This window comes from Eschrichtius robustus, chromosome X, assembly GCF_028021215.1.
Source record: "Eschrichtius robustus isolate mEscRob2 chromosome X, mEscRob2.pri, whole genome shotgun sequence".
NCBI classification, from domain to species: Eukaryota; Metazoa; Chordata; class Mammalia; order Artiodactyla; family Eschrichtiidae; genus Eschrichtius; species Eschrichtius robustus.
Genome location: NC_090845.1, coordinates 130,767,277 through 130,783,521, shown reverse-complemented (window position 1 = coordinate 130,783,521; position 16,245 = coordinate 130,767,277). Strand labels below are relative to the sequence as shown.

Genomic DNA, 16,245 nt, shown 5'->3' with positions numbered 1-16,245 from the left:
CTACTGGGAAAGAAGTCTGTTTCCCCACACGCCTGGCCCACCCTGGGGTAAAAAGGGTTGGTTTGCTCCACTGGAAGAGTTACTAATTCTGAGAACTCCCAAGTATGTGAAGGGATATTTCCGATCAAATTATGCCAGGGAACACAGATGCCTGTCACAAAGAGCTTCGGGTCCACAGGGAGACGGGCAGCCTAGGGCCAAATCTCCTTATTATACTGAGCGGCTCTAGCGGTCATTGGTCTTTTCCTACCTTTCATCTCTAAACAACGAGGATCCAAACAAATGTAAGCTGATAACTTATTTCCGACATCTTATCTGTGGCAGATTGATGCCCTATCACTGATGGTAAACAGTAATCTGTGAAATCAGTCGTTAGCAGCAGTTAGCCATATTGCCTCTCTGCTCTGGGCTGCTAACAGGCTCCAAAACTGGTCTTTGATGGAAGTAATCTCTAATTTTGAATGAATTTATGGCAATAATCCAGACGGAATGGTTCCGGTAGCTGACACGATTGTTAGGGAAATGATATGTATAAGACAGGGGGACTCCACCACAATGTTTGGTAGGGAAGGCTGGGGTCGTGTGAGTGAGGACAGGACAAGGAGGCCTCCTGCCTGGCTCTGGCACCTTCTGCAAAGAGGGAGATGGGAGAAGAGGTGCCAGCTGATCGGCATTAACGCGTCCATCCCTAGCCGGCTTTTCCCAGCACAGGACTGCCTGGGGTTGGGGGGCGCTCCCAGACAGCTCATGTCTCTGGCCTCCCCTTGGCCTCTGAGGAGTTCAGCATGGAGCTGCTAGCCCTCTAGCTTCACATTAGCGTTGAGAAATGACACCAAAGAGGAAGCGGCAGCTGAGCCATCCTGTTGAGGCCAAGGGGTTGCTTTCCAGGGAAACCTTTTTATTTATCACCATCAGAACTGGAAATTGCCCAGAAGGAGGCGACTTGGCTCAAGGGACAGGTGTCTCTTGAAGCTGCCCCTTTTAAATTCATTTACTTCCTCTTACCCTTCACTCAGTGCTAAAAGTTCACTTTCGCCGATTTTGGTCATCAATCTGAGTTGGAATAAAGAAATGTTGCTAAAAAGCTCAAGGAGTCACCCCAAATCTGGCAGCCTGAGCGCCACCCTTTATCCCACCCTTGTTAGACTGGTGGTCAGAGACGGCTGTCAGGACAGGACTGAGAGACTCCTGTTTCTTACCTAACATTCCTCTGGGACAGGACCCCCTGCCCCCGGCCAAGGGTTCATTTGGGATTTCTTAAGAGTCTGAACAAGCAAAGTATCCTACAGCCCAGGGCAAACTCACTCTTTAGTGCTGGGAGGCTTCTGGGGGGGAGCCGGTGAGATGCAAGGTGGTAGCAGGCAGATGGTGGCCGCCTCCTCCAGGCGTTGCTTCTTCTCAGGGATTTTCTCCGCAACTTCTGTTGGCTTTCACAGGAAGAAAAAATACACAGAGTCTGAAATCCACGGCACACGCAGACATTTAAAAACAATGAGCAAGGGAGACAGCTGGCTTCTATTTTAAGTCCTAGATTAGGTAGGGGAGTTAAAAGTGCACCTTTGATCAGACGGAAAAGCCATCAGTCTTGCCTCGCCTACTCCAACCAAGAAGCTGGCATCTGAGAGGGTGAAGCTGTGATGTGAGCCTCTGATCGGGTGGCACAGGGATCTCATACCAAAAGTAAAGAGAATCTATAATTTTCAGACACTTCTCCCAGCAACAATGCCTCCACAAATGAGTAGTTTAGAAACTAACAAACACTGCAATTCTAACACGGCATAAATCCTGTCCAAGCACCCTGGGGGTTTAGGGTAACATATAAAGGTCACTTCTACAACCAAAAATACGCAAGGAAATTAACCATACGCAAGGCACACCTTTGGACCTTCATGTACTGGTTCTGAAGGTACACTTTAACTCCTGGTTTTACCGCTGTCATCACTAAGAGCAGGGAAACAGTGATAGGGCAAGGTCCCTTGCCCTATCGGACTTTTTGGTCCTCCTATTTGGACCAGACTTTGGTCCCTATTTTGGAATACTCTCATTGAATAAGTTGGGGCACAGCTCAGAGATAAAACCGTCTGTGAACCTCTAAAGCTGAATGATGACTTAAATCACCCTTGCAGGATTCCCCATGGCAGCCGTTCAAAATAATATTACTCAAATATCACCATGAGATGACGTTACACTAAAAGACTACTGTGAGATCCAGAGATGCAACACAACGAACTTACTGGACACAAACTCCCTTCCCCAGATGCACGTGAAATGGAAGAGGCCATTGCGGGCTTCACCTTCTGATTATATCTGTAGCCCTGGAATCCAACCCTAATGTCTTGCAGGTGAGATTTTCACGAGTCAAGCCGACCACACAGGTCAGGGGGCCAAGCAGGTTGGACAGAACGTGTGTCTAGTAGGAGCCAGGATAATCAAAATATAACTGAGTTGCAGGGATCCTGATGTTTGTATGGAGAAATTAACAAGGCCTAGAGGATGCACGTTGACCTTAGGAGTCCTTGGTGCCCTGCTGCTGCTGGTGGGGTGGGGGACTACAGAATAATGACCCATGAATCTGGGAAGCAGGAACAGCTTAAGGAGCCAACCTGGGGGACTGGCTGCCTGGGGAAGGAGCCTCTTCATATTCTTCATTGCTACACATCACGTGCCATATTGGATACTCTTGACATTGGTTGTCAGACCTTGATTATCCCTAACACTTCCTCCCTGGTCATGTCAAATACCGCATTTCCCACGGGAAGCACCGTTGCCTTCCCCAAAGACTGCAATCCACTGCCACCAGTCTGCTGGAAACGGAGACTCAAGACCCAAGTAGCTCACAGACAGCCGCTGCTCGCGCTCACGTGGCAGGCCACACCTGACGGCTTACCTTGTGCTTACGCTTGCCCTTGGGGGCGGGTTTATCCGCAGCCGCGGCAGCTGCCTGCCGCCTGGGCTTTGACGCCGTCTCCTTGTGGTCTGGCTTGGCCGGCGCCGCTTGCGGTGAGTTGTGGCCAGGCACTCGAGACAGTAGGTCGAGGTCAATCTTCACCCAGAGATTCTTCAGATTCTCGTGATCTCGGAGAGGAGACAGAAGCTCGGTTTGCGTGACAGAAATGGGTGAAAAAGTAGGCTCCTCAGTCGGGACGGGCGGGTTGCTGCCGCTGCCGCTGCTGAAGGTGCTGAGGGTCAGGCTGGCCCCGCAGGTGTCCTTGGACTTGGCAGTGTTGCCCCCAGGAGCCATGCAAGGAGGCAGGACTTTGATCTGCAGGGTCTCTTCCTGATCTGTGTTGGAATCAGACGTAGACGAATCGGTTTCAATGAATTCCCGGGACTTCGGCACGATCTTGCCAGGCCCTCGGTACTTCTTCTTCTCGGCAGCCGAGGGGATGCTGGGCCTCGGTTCTTTCCTAGGGACCGGCTTGTGGGCGGTGGCTTTGTTGCGGCCTCTCGGGGGGTCAGGAAGCTCCATGCTTTCCTTTTCTTTGGGAGTGCTGCTGGTGATATTTGGTTTGGGCCAGGTAAATTCCTCAATGCTGGGGTTCTTCTCGACCCTCTTGGGCTGTTTTTTCCCAACTGTCCTTTGAGATGCTGTCTCGAGAGTTGTCGACAATTTATGCTTCAGAGCCTTTGTTTCTGGAATTTTCGGGGTGGGCCGTGGACGGGCTTTCTCCCTGATGAGACTGAGGAGAGGCCTCTCTTTGGGTTCAGCCAGGACCTGGCTGGGGTTTTCCTTCACCTTGACCTGGACTTCCATTGGCTGTATGATTGGAGGAGGTACAGAAATCGTCTCCATGGGTGTTTCATTTTGGCCGCAAATAAACGACTTGTTCTGAGATGTCACCTTGTTAAGCCATTTGTCCAGCTGCCACTTGTTGGTGGAGGGCGGCTCAGGCTGCAGATTGAGAAACAGCGGGAAGAATGAATTTCACCTTTGGGAAGAAGTCAGGAGGACCCTCAGTGCACTGACTGTTGGCTGATAAAAGCTTGGGCTGTTAAGTGACCATTCACACACTTAGAAACATACATGGAATTCACATTCATCACATTCCCTAGTTAGCCAAATACGCCACAAACCGGCTCCAATCTACTTATTTAAACTAAGTTCCACTGCTCTTCTGAAACTATCCCCTACTTTGGCCAGCAAGGAAGGAATTATTCACAGAGAGTTTTTCCAGAGAGTGGGCAGGGAGGCCTGGGAGGGAATCTGGTTCCCAAAGTCCTTTGGTGGGACTCATTACTCAACCTCTTACCAGGAGGCCGAGGTAGTGATCTCTGGTCCTGAAAAGAAATGTGAGCGTGCCTCAAGTGTAACTCAAAAGGAAAGGCTTTCTCTCTGCCAAGCTGCCAGGGCCTCCTATACGATGCTGTAATTCACGGCAAAAAGAAGAGGCCTTTTGTATTTTCACTGAAGGATGAAAAGATTTGACTTACAAAAAACCACTGCACTTTCCTCGGTGTATGGGCAATACCCAATTTATGGGGACATGCATGCAGACATTAGCGTCTGCCGTTAAGCCATGGAAATGATGTGTACAATTCGGGCGCCTGATTCCCAAGTCTGAATTCTGCCTGTTGAACTAAAAGAGCCATCATTTTTATTAGAACTCCTCTTTTTTGACAGGCATCAGCTGAGGCTTATGGCACCAGCCGATAGAGGGTGACAGAATTCAAAAGACTCTGAGTAGACGTGATTCCAACCCACACAGAGCAATGGCAGGTGAGCGTCGAGGCAATCGGAACGGCTGCTACTGTCGTTAGCAGAGCGCGAGGTTAAGGGCCCCAGCTCTGGTAGCACATAGACCCTCGTTTCAGTCCTGCCCGTGAGATCTTGGGAAAGTTCTTTCTTACCCTCTCAGAACCTTATTCTCTCATCTGTAAAATGGGATAATAATAGCAAGGACCCCATAGAGCTGTTATGAGGATGAAAGGAGAAAATCCAAGTCACGAGCTTCTGACGGTGCCCGGCGTGTGATCTACATTCAAGAAGTGTGAGCTATTATGATCATCAGTAATGTTACTAGGGCATCTTCTTCTGTTATTCTTTTCTGATTACTGACAAACAAGTGTGTCCAGAGCCGTGGAGGGATCTGCTTGCTGTACGAGGTGCAGGCTCAGGGGAACTGAGAGGCTGGCACTCAAGAGAGGATGAGAGGGGAAGGACAGGGTTTTTAACTCAAAATTATAATTCTGGTATTCTGTGGGGCTGTGTGAAATGTTTTCATGAATTACCATCGAGCACACTTGAAGAATATTAATTGAAATTAAAAAAAAATACCTGTGACCTTTCAACCATCACGCTTCTTGGGTCTTACTTGCCGAGTGACTTTCATCACTTCAACCTAGAGGAAGGGGTGGGGTGTCCCCAGAGCTAGAAGCGGGTCTGGACTGGCTTTGCTGATTCTCTGGAAAGTGAAGTTGCGAGCCCAGTGATTACTAGTCCAGTGTAATAGTAATGGGGAGGCTCAAGGCTCAGAGTAGCTGAGTGAGTCACACAGCAAATCAGTCACACGGCAAAGAAATGTCTGTTAGAGACCACGCGAGTACATGTGTTAGAAGAAAAAAATGCTATCAAACACCTGAGTACTTTTCTGACGGGTATGCCGTGCTGAAGCCCTCATCGCGCTGGAATACTGTGACTGTTGTACTGTTGTGTGCGTGCAGGTCGGAGGTGCTGCCTCGGGGCAGGTAAGCTGTGGCTGGGGCCCCGGCCCGTCACCCACCTCTGGCGTGGCCACGCGCGGCGCCTCATTGGCTTCACTGTCAGTGGTGCTGCTTTCAGTGTCTGAGTCTGACTCTGAGCTGCTCTCAGAGTCACTGGAGCTGCCGGATCCCCCGCTGGCTGGCGCTGCAGGTGTGGGCTGAGGCGTGGCCAAGAGCGGGCTGAAAGGAAAATGACACCACTCGGTCTCAGACCAGCTGGAAAAGAGCCCAGGTCAGCATAAAGGCTGATGATTTGTGGGGGGGCAGGTGAGTGCAGCTTGCCATCCCATTTCACAGGTGGGAAACGTGAGGCTCAGGAGGCCCCGTGAGTGACCCACAGGTCTGTCAAGGGGCTCTGATCTTAGCCATATGCACAGTATTGTCCTCTCAGCAAGAAGGGGCGAGTTGAATCCTCGCTTTCATCATGGGAGACCGAGGTTCACAGAAGTGGGAGGGCTTGCCTCAGCCTCATAGCTATCAGTAGACAGAGAAGTGAGACTGGGACCGTGGCCTCTCAGGTCCCTCAACGGGCAGGGCTGTGTAAAGATATTCGCGGCCAGGTGTCCAGCGCCCGGCCCCAAGGTGAGCAGAGCTGACCATGTGAATTAGGGGATGACAGGATGCACTTCTCGGCCTCCTCCAGCAGAATTTCTGTAAACCCTTCTTAAAACTCTTACCAGGAGGTATGATCATAAAGGACCAACCATCTCTAATGACTGATTTTAAATCTGTAAAGCTGACCAAGCAAAGCATTGGGACACTGACACCTCTTGCCGCTCTGTCTTTATTGATAATCCACACTCTTCCTTACTAATCGCTTGCCCTCTGTGCCCCGTAACAAATCAACCTCAGCTGCCTCCTGGCACTCTGGGGTGTGTCATAGCCCTTCTGTCCTTCTGTTCATCGTCTCTTTGGACTAGTTTTGCTCTGCTTTCACTCCAAAATGGGGCTCTAAATTCGAGGGAGGGGGAGGGGTCTTGTCCGTCTCCGTCTCATCAGCCCAGGCCCCTCTTTGGAGAGTTCAATCACGGACAGGGATGGGCTGGGGGCCAGAGCATATTCGCTGCTGTGCTGGGCTGGTCCTCCTATCTGCCTGGCTGGCCGTCCACACCTCACTGCCTCTCAGACCCCCAGCTCCTTGCCCGGCTCTCCCTGGAAAACCCAGTCCTGGCCCTGGAGGGCACCTGGTCCTGTGGCTCCACCTTCAAACTGGACAGAGACGGACTCCAAGGCCCCCCTCTGCCTGAGACCATTACTCCTCGCCTGCCCCGACCCCGCACCCTCACTGGAGCCTAGCTGTCAACCTTACAGCTCTTGCCCGCTGAGCTGGAGCCATGCTCGGCTGCTGCCTGGGAAGGCATAGGATCCCTTTCAAACCAGCATGGGTGTCTCGTCCGTCACCATCCAATGAGTAGAGCCTTTGCATTACGTGTGCCTCGTGTCCCTGAAGACGGCCCCTTTAATCTCCCAGGTAGCTCTTTTCTTTCATATAGCCGAAGCTCATTTAAAAATGCTATCTGCTAAGTAAATGCTATCTGCAAGTACATTCGTCTGCCAAATACACCAAGAGATTAGGAGAAGCAGAAGAAATAGGGGACTGTATCCCCTGGGAAAGTGTGTATATGTGTGTGTGTGTGTGTGTGTGTGTGTGTGTGAGAGAGAGAGAGAGAGAGAGACAGTGGAGCCAGGGATCTACATACAGCTCAGAGTGCCTCTTTCCCTGCATTCCTTTTTAGTATTTATGCATAAAGTACCCTTGCATATTTATGCAAAGTACCCTCTAAATCTAATCAATTGTTTTTGTCTTTGGTTACTAAATAAAGACGGAGGGAACAGCTTTAAGTGCAACTAATCCAGAGGCTATGCTTGCTTGGCCTCAATTCCCCCCAAGTAAAGTTTCAGATACAGCACACAGCAGCAGCAATACTCAGACTATGGCCTGGTGGATTGAGAGTTAAGATCTAACTTGTACTCCCATGTTTATGATTTTCACGTGAAAAGGCTGTTTCCTACTTTTCTTTCCTATCTATACCTTAATTTCTGGCTTGTGTGTGTACGTGTTTGTATACAGGTGTTCCTTATCCAAAGCCTTTGCAAGGCAGATGAATTTTGATATTCACATTTTTTTAAATTAAAAAAGTCATATGGTAGCTATACCATATCTATAATACCCCCCAGTGGGATCTGGGCAGCACCCTTTAATAAAACTCATTAATATTACTGCAGTTAACAGTCGCAATGAGAAAAATAAATCAAGGCTTGAAATTAATACGTGCACATCAGTTTAGGTCAGGTTTTGTCATCAAATGAGTCTGTCTGAAAATAATAGTTCTCAAAACTTTTTGAATTTCAGAATTGTGATTAAGAGATTGTAGATGTGGACAGAACCCACATATGAAAAATTGACTGTAAATATAAGTAAATATCGATGTATAGACGCAGATACGAAATAAAGATGATTTGAAACCTAAGAGTAACCTTGACTGAGATCCAGTGAAATGAGAACTGAAATAATTTTCCCTAAGTCTTCCTACAGCTAAACCTATTGCTGTGTTCTCGGGAAGGATCCCACGGCCAGTCAACGCTGACAATGACCACTTAGGGGAAACAAGTATAGAAAGAACAGGGAGAGGTACATCAGCTTTTCATGCTCACACTGATGGACAGAAATACTTGGGGATGAGCGGGACGGTGGACTTGAATTCAAAGAGGACACCATGAGAACTCAGATGGGGGGGGGGTGAAGGACTTCAACATCTTTATGAGAAAGAATTGCTTTCTCCGAGCAGTTCACAGTTGGAAACAGGGACGAGCCAGCATTGGTGGGAGGGAAACCCGTTAGCTGTTCAGCTAGTTAAATTCCCACTTCTGCTACATTTATTTTCATATGTCGCTAGTTTATTTTTCAAATGTATATTAAAGTGGCTATGAGGGATGCTAGCCCACGCAATACTTGATTCCGCCTAGGAGATGAAGGACGAATGTGCAATTTCCACATTCTTCATCCCCCAACTGCATTAGAATTATTTCCCATGCACCATTTACTTTCATATTTTAATAAATTGCTTTTAAAAAGAATGCTAGTGGTTACAACAAAGATAATAGGTGATACTAAAAATCATTAACATTTAATATATTAAACTACCTACTCCATAGTCTGTAAATATTACAAGTGTACTCTGTGACTTCACCCCGAATGTAATAAAACTTCTCAAAGGACCCACGTTTGTGAACAACTTCAAAGTGAACTGCTCAACCTTTTCAAAGATCAGATTTTGCCACTGTGTTCATCGGGGTGAGCAGTCTGTACTGAGTGGAGTGAAGCCTCATTTTAATCCTAATCCCATTTAGTAGGTCTTCATGGTCACGGGCCAGACTGAGGGCAAAGAAGCTGCCTTAGCAAGTCAATGACCCTAGTGGGGAAATCCAGGGCTAGAGAAGGGGATCAAAGGGCAGGCCAGTGGGAGAGAAGTTTGGGAGGTCTTTAAGATGCCTTCTGCAGACTGCCTTGGCCCTAGTGTGGAAGCTTGAGAGTACCAGGGGGAAAAGATGGGGTTTTTTTGTGTGTGTTTTTTTTTATGGTAAAATTTAAGTTCTTAAATGCTCCATTGCCATATACATAAACCAAAATTAAAATTAATTGCTTAATTATATTTACATAATATGCACAAAAGTATTATTATGATGGTTTTGACTGTCAAACTTTTCTATATTTAATTTCAAATATTCCCATTTTTGAAAGATGCTTTCTACCTGTGAAATAATTATGTGATTCCACACAGTTTGTGGAGTTCCCTCCCCATATAAATTCTGCAGTTGTCTTCTTGGCTTGGTTAAGGTTGCATAAACGCCAGTGCTTTTATCTGGGACAGAGATTGGATTCTTGTTGGAAGTATAGGTCAGTTCCACAGACTCCTATTTCTGTCTGTGATTCTACTACTTCAAGAATGGGAGTAATCATGTAAAAGATGGGTTTTAAGAGGTAGTTCAGGCACCTTAATCTCTAGACCTGACAGTCTCTCTATGCTTATACTGACCAGGCCTCTTGTGCAGTCAAGGGCTCAATATGTATGTGACACCATTAGATAGACAGTCCAGAAGCCATATGAAAGAACTGGGACTACTTTGCCTAGAGGAGACTCTGGGGCAGGGAGGAGGGCGGTTCATGTGATGACAGTCTTCAAAAACCAGAAGGTCTGTCCTATGGGAAAGGGAGTGGGCTAGTTCTGAGAGTCTTCCAAGGTAAAATTAGGACCAATGAACTAGAGATCTAGCCAGGAAAGATCTCACTTCAACATCAGAAAAGACTTAAAAATCTACAGCTGGCCACAGAAAGAGGCCACTGCTTTGTAGGCCAGTGAGCTTGATACCCTTAGGTGACCAGATAGCCGGCAATAAAGATTCCTATTATTGATCCACAGAGGAGTTGGATGATCTTTAAGGTGTCTTCCAACTCAAAGATTATGATCCTCATGAAATGAAAGTGCATAGGGGATTTTAAGGGAGATGGTTTGGACCTTAGAGAAAATGTGTGAGGAGACCTTTGCCCAATCCAATCTGCTCCTTAAGGCAGGTCTGAAATGACCTACTCTTGGCAACACAGTCACAGAGCTCTTGTATGAACCTCAGAGGATTACAGCTGCCTTTCTGTACGGCTACTTCATAAATCAGACTTTTCACTAATTCAGATTAACGGTCTCCGGAAGACCAAACATCTGCATCAGTGCTATCTGACTCGAATCCTAATTTAACTGTAAATTCCTCTCTCAGGAGATAAACAGGGATGATGAATTGGCCATTCTGCTCAATCAAGCTGTGTGGGCATCAGAAAGGAAAGGTTCCAGAAGGGGTAATGACTTTGTAGTGGGAAACATATATGGGAAGGATTCGACAAGCAAGTCCCCAGGGTATTGATCTTGGCAGCATATTTCACAAGGCCCAGACCTTGCCAAAGAGACGTAGCATGAGATGCTTGATGGGGGAGTCTATCAAGGATGTTGTTAAACCCTCGTCTTTGGTTGAGACTTGTACGAATTTCATCAACATGACCCTTTTCCGGTTTTATAGAGATCAAATGTCTGTCTACCAGATAATTTGAAATGCTTCTATACTTGATTCCATCATTAAGTTGTAAAGGGATGGCCCTGGGGCAAAGGAATCAACATTTATAGCTGATCTTTCCCCTCTTCCTCCTTTTCCTCTCTGAACTCTGGGCTCCAAAACTGGAACAATCTATGTGCCTCACCATACGAGGCCCCTAGAGGCAAACACTCTGAGCCCTGAGCCTATTCCAGCCCGGGGATGGGACGAATCCATTTTGGTCTGAGTCAGTAGTTTTGAAATCTACCCCAACCCTCCCCCAGAAAACCCATTTAGCCCAACTGTCCAATAGAAAGTGTAGGCAGAAGCATAATACATAAGACAGATAAAAACACAGTTGCTCTGGTGGAAACAAGGGATGGGGCAGAATGTAGGGGAGGAAGTCCCCAGCAGCTTTTCCTCCACCCTGGGATGGCCCCTGAGCACAGTTTGAAAATAAAAGACTGCATAGCCCAATATTATCACAAGCAACTCAGAATCAAGTATGTTCTGTGTTCATGCACTGGTGCCACTGACGAGCAGATAGTGAACAGCCATCCACTTGTAATTCGGGCTACACCCTGGCATGGCTCCGAGGAGATAATCTTTGTCCAGTGTGTGTGTACACTGGGATTTTGTCCTTTTGTCTGATTCTGGTGTTTGAAATGGAGTCTGCTCAATTTATTTGCAAAGCATAAGAAGGAGATGCACACCTATCCACTCACGTTCATCTTCATGGGCAAGTTACCGTATATGACATCGTTTAATGGGCAAGTTACCGTATATGACATAGTTTAAAGCCCTGACTGACTGAAGAGATATGTGGTTGGTGAAATAATGACTCCCCCAAAGATGTCCAAATCGTAATCCCTGGAACCTGTGAATATGGTACCTCATGTGGAAAAACGAGTTTTGCAGATATGAATAAATTCAGGATCTTGAGATGGGGAGATGGTTCTGGATCATCTAGGTGGCCCCAGTGTCATCCCAGGGTCTCTGGGAGCCAGAGCTTGGTGTCAGGAAGGCTCTAGTAGATTACTGCCACAGCAATGGGCAATCAAAGAGGTTATATCTTCCCAAGAAGCTGCAAGTTGACCATTTGGAACTTTCATGAAAACTCGAAATGAATGGCTCCTCACATTTTTGGATCACCAGCAGTTAGTTCTATTTATCTTAACTTACGTGGCATCTTACTTCTTTTCTGAGGCCATAATGTTGAGTGATTTTGGCAATGGCTTTTCAGAGTTACATTTGACTCACAATCCATCACAGCTTGGCTACCCTTTTGGTGGACTGACCAGACCCAGGCCCTTGTCATCTTTTCCTGCCTGTGCCCTTTCTCCCATTTTCAGTCTATTTCACATATCTAAACAGCTACATTTCCCCTACTGATTTTAAAGAGGTAGTTTTAGTACAGTGAGAGGAGCATGCTTGGATACTTTATTTTTGTGTGACCTTAGGCTAAGCACTTCACGGAAGGTTTTCAGTTTCCTCATCCGTAAAATGGGGTAATACATCACATAGGCTTTAAGAGGACTGAGTCAAGAAATTGAGGTGAGAGAACTCTGTTAACCAGTACTTCTCAACTTTAATGTGCTTACGAATCACCTGGAGATCTTTGGAACGTGCAGATTCTAATTAGGTAGGCCTGGAATGGGTCCTGAGTTCTGCATTCCCAGGCGCTACAGATGCTCCCGGTCAGTGAACCACACTGAGAGGACCAAGGCTACAGAGGCTATTCAGATACAAACTGCTGGGGAAAAAAAAATAAGTTGATGAACTGGAAACTAATGCCAAAAACACAGTTTTGAGATCAACTGTGGATTTTATTTTTCCATAATTATTCTGTATTCCTTTAGCAACAGAGAAAGTTGACTGCCTTATGTCATTTTGAATCTAACCTGGTCAAGTTGAAGCTTCCTTTGGGCAATTATTCCTGAAGAGGTTTTATCCGATTCCTTGTGATAAGCACCAGCTTCAGCTTACAACTTTCCTGAGGCTACCTGCCTGCACTGGTAGTTGACTAAATGCATAATTCTTTCCTCCAAATGTGCCCCATGGATCACCACGAGGGTCTGAGGCAGCTTGCCACTATCACCGCCAAGGGTCAGGGTGGTATTAGACTGCATCCATGGTCACGGCTGGGACCCTGAGCATGATTCATAATGGCTAATAGAGATGCAGCATGCGAGGTGCACCAGGAACCAGGTTCAGCACCTTCCCTGAATCTTCTTTTTTAATCCTCACAATAGTCCCGTAAGTCAGGCGCTCTTAATACTCCCATTTTACAGCTGAGAATACCGAGACTTAGCACCAAACAATATCAAGTTGAAAAATAGTTTTAAGGATACTAGGGGGCAAACTTCAACATGCAGTTTCAAAGGAATGGAAAAAACCAAGGCGTCTGGATCCCGCCTCACTGCAGTATGAAGTGAGGTGGCGCTACGGAGGGTGCCAGCGTGTTGCCAGCAAGGCTGGTCAATGGTGGCTAATGGGCCATTTATGTCTTGAGAACATCACAATTTGCATTAGGGAGAATAAACCGGTATTCAAATTTTTTCTGGAAATAATTAAAAGCCACAGTGACTTTTCCGCTATCGGTCAGAACTGTTTCAACAAACAGGTAAGCAGGTGAAAAAAACTGTATACAGCCAAGTATTTTTGTCCGTTTTGCCTTTAAAGTCTACTTTTGAAAATGGGGGCAAGGGGGAGAATGGAGGTAAGCAAGTGGACAGAACTCCGGCTCCCGTGACCCCGTCTCCAGCAAAGCAGAGAATGAATGGTTGGCAGCTCACATTCATAAGGAACCCAGAGAGGGCCAGATGTCAGGAATCCATAACAAGGTCAAAGCGTTCCCATAAAGAATTCCGTCATCACAGATCCAAGGGGGAGCAGTGGATGACTTTGACTGGGTGACTTAAACCCAGAGGCTGCTCCCCTGCAGGAGTCTTGCCATTGTGTCTATAGGACTGGTCTGGAGATGGGGCCCAGCTCCCCGACAGGAGAGCCCCAGCCATGGGCAGGCCTGAGTTCCCTAGGAGAGTACAAAACAGGCTGCTGATAGGCTCAGAGCCGTCAGCACAAGCCTCTGCCTTTGCCCTTGCTTGAGGACCTCTTTCTGTCACCCATCATGCTCAGAGCTGCCTCTCGACTGGAAAAGTGGGCACCCCTCTTCCAATCTCTCCCTAGACTACATTTCTTCTTTGCTGTCTCCCAACGCCAATCTCCTTATCAGTAATGTCTGCTCCCCTTCATGTCTGATTTGTTACCTGATGTATCAGAGACACTTGATTTGGAGGGTGAGCTTCTAAGGCCAGAGGCTTTATCAACCACACACACACTCTGTACAATGTTTGGTGCGCTTAAGACACCCTAGAGTAAAGCCATATAGAGGTCTTCTCTGTAAGATCTCTAGGAGAATTGTCCCCGGGTGCACCCACTGACTATGGTTCCAATAGGAGATTGTCATCATTGGAGCAACAAGACCAAATACTTTTTAAGTGCAGAGCACTTGATAATGTTCCAGTATTTTCACTCCCATGACCTCACGTGATTGCTGCAAGAACACTGGGCGGGGGTCGGGGGAGAGATGGGAACGGGTATCCTCCCACTTTACCCATGATGCTCCAGGACCTCTTAGCCATGACATGCGGCTGGGCTCTGAGGCAGAGTGAGTGGTGGTGGGTTTCACCAGGCTACTGGGACGCTTTCTTAAACTGCAAGTCTAGCTTGAGGAAAGGAAAAGAATCCAGGATCCACTACAAAATCCACCCTGTAATCATACCAAAAAGCAACAGGAACACAGAATTAATCCCAAATGTTTTCTTCAAGTGACCTAATGAGACGGATTGCAAGAATTCAGTGTTCAAAACCCTGAAGGCAATCCGCCCCTTAGGCTAAGAAAAGCCTGTTGCGTTTGACTCCTGAGAATGACAAAACTCACGGAGGCTAGAGGAAAAGATTTCCAGTTTACAGCTGATAACTCTTTCCACACAGAGTAGTAGTTTGTAAAGATGAAATAGGGGAAATTTAAATGTCCTTTATGTTTCACATCACTGTGTTTCTTCAAATATTGTATTTGTCTTTAAACAGGTAATAAACATGGTACTGAATTCGAAAGCTACAGCAAGGGATACAATGAAAAGTACATCTTCTGCCCCTCTACTGTCACGTCACCCAATTTTCCAAAGTTTTCCACTGTTATCAGTTTCTTACGGTTCCTCCAATGGTACTTCCTATATTTATGAATATTGATAGGTGCGCTTTTCAATGAAAAGCTTTTAAGTTATAAAAGTAATACCTACAAAATAAAATTCCTGTATATGGGATGACAGGGCATCCAGTGAATGGCATTCCAAGTCATATACACAATTTCTAAACTAAAACCTATACAGTTTCCTTACTGAATGTGCCTTCATAATTATGCCTGAAATATAAATAAAAGCAGTAGAATACCTAAGTGAATGGCAAAAATTACACCTTGCAAAACTGCAGCGTCTAACCCTAACACGAGGAAGAGGCAGTAACGTTAACACAGAGCCATGAGGGGCGGAAGCTGCTCAGACAGCCCTTCTGGGTGAGACCAGGCTGCAGGTTCCCCATCAAGAAACAGTTGCTGACTGTCCTCCACCGTGACACTTCCTAAAGATGTGGTCAACACAGGATGGTTTCACTTCCTCACCGCTACAAACTCCTATAGGCCCAGTAATCAGGCTTTGTAACTCTGGCCTACTGAAACTGCTTTCTTTTTTTTGTGTGTGGTGTATGTTTGTGTGTGTGTGTGTGTGTGTGTGTGTGTGTGTGTGTGTGTGTCTTGCAGGTACTTTGTCTAATGGGAAGTTTAATGTCAGGAGGTACGTGGTGCAGTAAGAAAAACCAAGAACAGAAGTCATTGTACATTCAGGCCTCCAGGAACTGGGGTTGCGTGCAAACCAGACCTGGGACCAACGGCAGCAGGAGGGACCACTCTTGTGCTCCAGAAATGTGACTCGGCTATTCTGCATGTGTTGGTGCCTGACATCACCAACACACTTATTCTTTCTATTATTTTTTCTCTACCTTATAGCTTCTCTTCCCTCATAGTACCTGCTTCCTTCTGACTTTGACCTCATACGGTCCCAACCCCAACTTATTCTTTTCCACCGTTAATCCTTTCTAATTCAGTTTTTAAATTATTATTTATTTATTTTTCGTATTAGTCATCCATTTTATCCCCATCAGTGTACACATGTCAATCCCAATCTCCCAATTCATCACACCGCCACCGCCCCCACCGCCCCGCCGCTTTCCCCCCTTGGTGTCCATACGTTTGTGCTGTATGTACATCTGTGTCTCTATTTCTGCCCTGCAAACCGGTTCATCTGTACCATTTCTCTAGGTTCCACATATATGCGTTAACATACGGTCTTTGTTTTTCTCTCTCTGACTTCCTTCACTCTGTATGACAGTCTCTAGATCCATCCAGGT

General features: G+C 46.7%; 1 protein-coding gene across 1 annotated transcript in view; it reads right to left on the bottom strand.

Moving 5' to 3' along the window:
- Positions 1-16,245, bottom strand: part of AFF2 (ALF transcription elongation factor 2) — a 482,377-nt gene that overhangs the window by 29,483 nt on the left and 436,649 nt on the right. The window contains exons 10-12 of the mRNA XM_068532924.1: positions 5,721-5,880; positions 2,888-3,892; positions 1,306-1,427 (exon numbers count right to left, since the gene is read on the bottom strand). Coding sequence (XP_068389025.1) covers positions 1,306-1,427; positions 2,888-3,892; positions 5,721-5,880 — 1,287 coding nt within the window. The remainder of the gene's footprint in view (positions 1-1,305; positions 1,428-2,887; positions 3,893-5,720; positions 5,881-16,245) is intronic.